The sequence below is a fragment of the Mus caroli genome, chromosome 15 (genome assembly GCF_900094665.2).
Source record: "Mus caroli chromosome 15, CAROLI_EIJ_v1.1, whole genome shotgun sequence".
In the NCBI taxonomy this organism is placed as follows: Eukaryota; Metazoa; Chordata; class Mammalia; order Rodentia; family Muridae; genus Mus; species Mus caroli.
In genome coordinates this window covers 96,282,690-96,286,023 of record NC_034584.1, presented here as the reverse complement: position 1 = coordinate 96,286,023, position 3,334 = coordinate 96,282,690, and the positions used below count along the sequence as shown (strand labels likewise).

Below are 3,334 nucleotides of genomic sequence, written 5' to 3'. Positions count from 1 at the left end.
ATATATATATATATATATATATATATATATATATATATATTCATTCTAAGGAAAGTATGAGGCAGGAGAACAAGCATGAGTGAGTGAGTGAGTCTCCATTGCCACATAGCACCCCATAGGTGTAGTGCAGAGTAGTACAATACAGACTACAGATATTGCTTGGTGCTCACCTTAGGGTACAGTTCCAGTACCAGCAAAGGCCCTGAGGGCAGAGGGCCAGGGCCTCCCTGGCCAGCAGTGATAAAGCGAACGATATGGTCATGCTGTAGGCCTAGCAGCTGGTACACAGCCCTCTCAGCTCGGAACTGGGCCACGGCCCTTGGGGGGAAGGCCTTGATGGCTACCATCTCGCCCTGAAGCCTCCCGGCCCAGACGACTGCATGACCTCCTTCCTGGATTACCTAGTAGAGAGGCTGCATTGAGTGTGGGCCTCAGAGCTAGCGCCAGGGCCAGGCTTCCTCCCCAGCAGAACCTCCTGGAGTGCCACAGAATCCCACCCTCCTCCCCCTGATGGAGCACCTGGGAGAAACGCAGCTCGGCCAGCTCCGGCAGTTCCTCACTGCAGTCTCCCCCTGAGCCCGGCTCTGGGTCTGACCCACCTTGCACTCTGCAGGCCTTTCGTTGTAGCAGGGCTGAAGTAGAGAAGAGCCTTAGGATAGGTAGGGTGCACTGGACGGCGACAGCCAAGGGAGCTATGTGGGAAGAGGGCATCTTGCAAGGAAATGTGGAGCTTCAAAAGAAAATCCAGACCTGGGGGATCAGCAGAGCCTGGAGGAGGCTTCAACCTTTGGGGAAGTGCCTTGCTCTCATGGGGGGCGGAGAAAGGGAGGGAGGGGTGGGAGAGATTAGTACCCAAGATGACGCTACTCAGCAGCAGCACAAGAAACATTCCCAGCAGCAGCAGTGCCATCCAGACGGGCCCACCTGGACAGCAAGGGAAGAAAGCATGTGGATGAACACTGAGCACTGAGCCTCTCCCCTCTTCAAAGAGATTGCTTTCCAAACCACCCCCGTGCTGGTCACAAGCCCCCTTATCTCCCAGTCACCAGGGCAACCAACTTTCCAAGGCCAAGAGGAGGGAAAGTTTGGGCGGGGGGTGGGGGGGTGAGAACTAGCCTGGTTCTCACCCTGACCTATGCTTCTGCCCACTGTGGGCTCTAGTACCCTGGGGAAGGCAACTACCTGGGGTAGCCTGGGGCTCCTGGAGGCCAGGAGCCCCTTGGTTTCCTGAAGGAGGCAGATGGCTGTAATTGGCATTGCAGAAGTCAGTGCCACAGGAACACGTGAAGAGTGTGGAGCTGGGGTTTGGGTGGGCTCTGGGGACTGGGTCACAGTGGAGGGACTCACAGCCTGGCTCATCACTGTCTCGGCATCCTGAAGGGGTGGGATTAGGGGAAGGAGGAAAAGGAGATAGAGTTCAATGAAGTTTGGGGACAGAGAACAAATCCCTTCTCTATCAAAGGCATCTGACATGCCTGTCTTCCCTCTAAACATTCCCCTTCTCCCCTTTCTTTTGGCTGCCTCCCTTAACCTAGACACACCTCTACCCTAGACTCTCCCCTGCCCTAGCTCTCGTCCACCGTGTACTTGGTCATTCACCTTGCATCTCCACTTGTGCCCGGCCATGGGTCAGATTCCAGATCCCAAAGCAGCAATGGCTGTAGAGGCAGCGGATACCCTTGGGGGGGCCTGGTCCTGCATCTACCACTTCCCCCAGTGTCTTTGTGCTTCCCCGCACTCCAGGAGCCTCAAAGAACACACAGGTCCTCCTGTTTGGGGATACTGAAGTCCAAGGTGAAGAAAGGGGAGTCAAGAAGAGAGTAAAGGCAAGGACAAATAACAGCCAAGGATAGACAAAACATGATGTCCAGATCCTAGGTCAGTACAGCAGAGGCACAGGATTCTGGCTCAGCAGAGGCCTGAGTTCTGAACCCCGCCATGGGGACATGTGGCTCTGCCTTTCCTATTCACTCATCCAGCCCACTGGCCTCCTTCAAGTGGGTGGCTGCTGCTTAGAGTACACCTTTTCCCTTACTGAGTGGTGTAAAGACCCCGCCCCTCTCTGTAGACTCTTACCTTGTGCTGCCGCAGGAAGCAGTGTCCAAAGCCCCAGTGTCCCCAGCATCCTGCAAAAGGATGCCAGCTGGACAGCACAAACCAGCAAAAACCACCACAGCTACCTCAGCCAAGGCTTCCTACAAATACAGGGCACTGTGGGGGTTCCAAGCCTTCAATCCCCAACTCCGCCCCGCTCTGTCCTATCCCGGTCTCTGTGGGGGAGAAGGCTGCTGTGGGGGAGAGGTGGGTGTGAGGGAACCGGGCAGAGAAAGGGAGGAGCAAAGAATCTATCTTTTTTTCAGCTACCTCCTCTTTTTCTCCTCGGAGAGGGGAGGAAGGGACCTTGGCTGTCCAGCTGAGAACCCTGTGATAATTGACTACGAAATCTCTACCCCTTACTGACCTTGGAAGAAGGTGCTGGACCTTCTGCCTTTTCTGAGAAAGATGTCAAACATTTAGGGTGCTCAGCTCTGTTCAAGATGGCTCCCATGGATGGAGGACTCAGATCTGTAGCATCCTGAGCAGAGAAGACTCCACAGATCAACTAAAGTTGATCTCATTTTTCTTTTTTCTTTTTTTTTTTTCCTGAGACAGGGTTTCTCTGTGTAGTCCTGGCTGTCCTGGAACTTACTCTGTAGACCAGGCTGGCCTCGAACTCAGAAATCCGCCTGCCTCTGCCTCCCAAGTGCTGGGATCAAAGGCGTGCGCCACCACCGCCCAGCTGATCTCATTTTTCAAACTCAAAAAATCAGAAAGGATATGAAAATTTTCAGAGTAGGCCTGGTGAGATGGTGCTGCGATCAAAAGCACTGGGAACTCTTGTGGAAGAACCAGGTTTGGTTCACTCACATGGCAGCTCACAACTCCAGTTCCAAAAGATTTGACATCCTCTTTTGGCTTCCATGGGTACCAGGCATGCATGTGGTATGCAGACATACGTGCAGTCAAACACCCAAGCAAATAAAATAACAGCACGTGCACCTAACAGCTCCTAACGGCTGAGCCATCTCTCCGGACATCCAAAATAAATAAAGCTTTAGAAAGAAAAATGTTGGAAATGGTTAGAATTCCAGCACTCAGGAGGCAGAGGAAGGCAGATCTCTGTGAGTATGAGGCCAGCCTGGTCTACATAGTTCCTGACAGCCAGAGCTACATGGTGAGACTCTTGTCTCAAGAACTAAAAACCTCAAAAACAAAACAACAACAACAACAAAATGGAGAGATCGCTCAGCAGTTAAGAGCACTGACTGCTCTTCTGAAGGTCATGAGTTCAAAT

At 52.7% G+C, this 3,334-nt stretch overlaps 1 protein-coding gene across 1 annotated transcript in view; it reads right to left on the bottom strand.

Moving 5' to 3' along the window:
• The window catches only part of Amhr2 (anti-Mullerian hormone receptor type 2), a 9,284-nt gene extending 7,031 nt beyond the window's left edge, over positions 1-2,253 (bottom strand). The window contains exons 1-6 of the mRNA XM_021183551.1: positions 2,077-2,253; positions 1,600-1,782; positions 1,183-1,374; positions 853-924; positions 520-632; positions 171-401 (exon numbers count right to left, since the gene is read on the bottom strand). Coding sequence (XP_021039210.1) covers positions 171-401; positions 520-632; positions 853-924; positions 1,183-1,374; positions 1,600-1,782; positions 2,077-2,125 — 840 coding nt within the window. The 5' untranslated portion in view covers positions 2,126-2,253. The remainder of the gene's footprint in view (positions 1-170; positions 402-519; positions 633-852; positions 925-1,182; positions 1,375-1,599; positions 1,783-2,076) is intronic.
• Between the last annotated feature and the right edge of the window lie 1,081 nt (positions 2,254-3,334).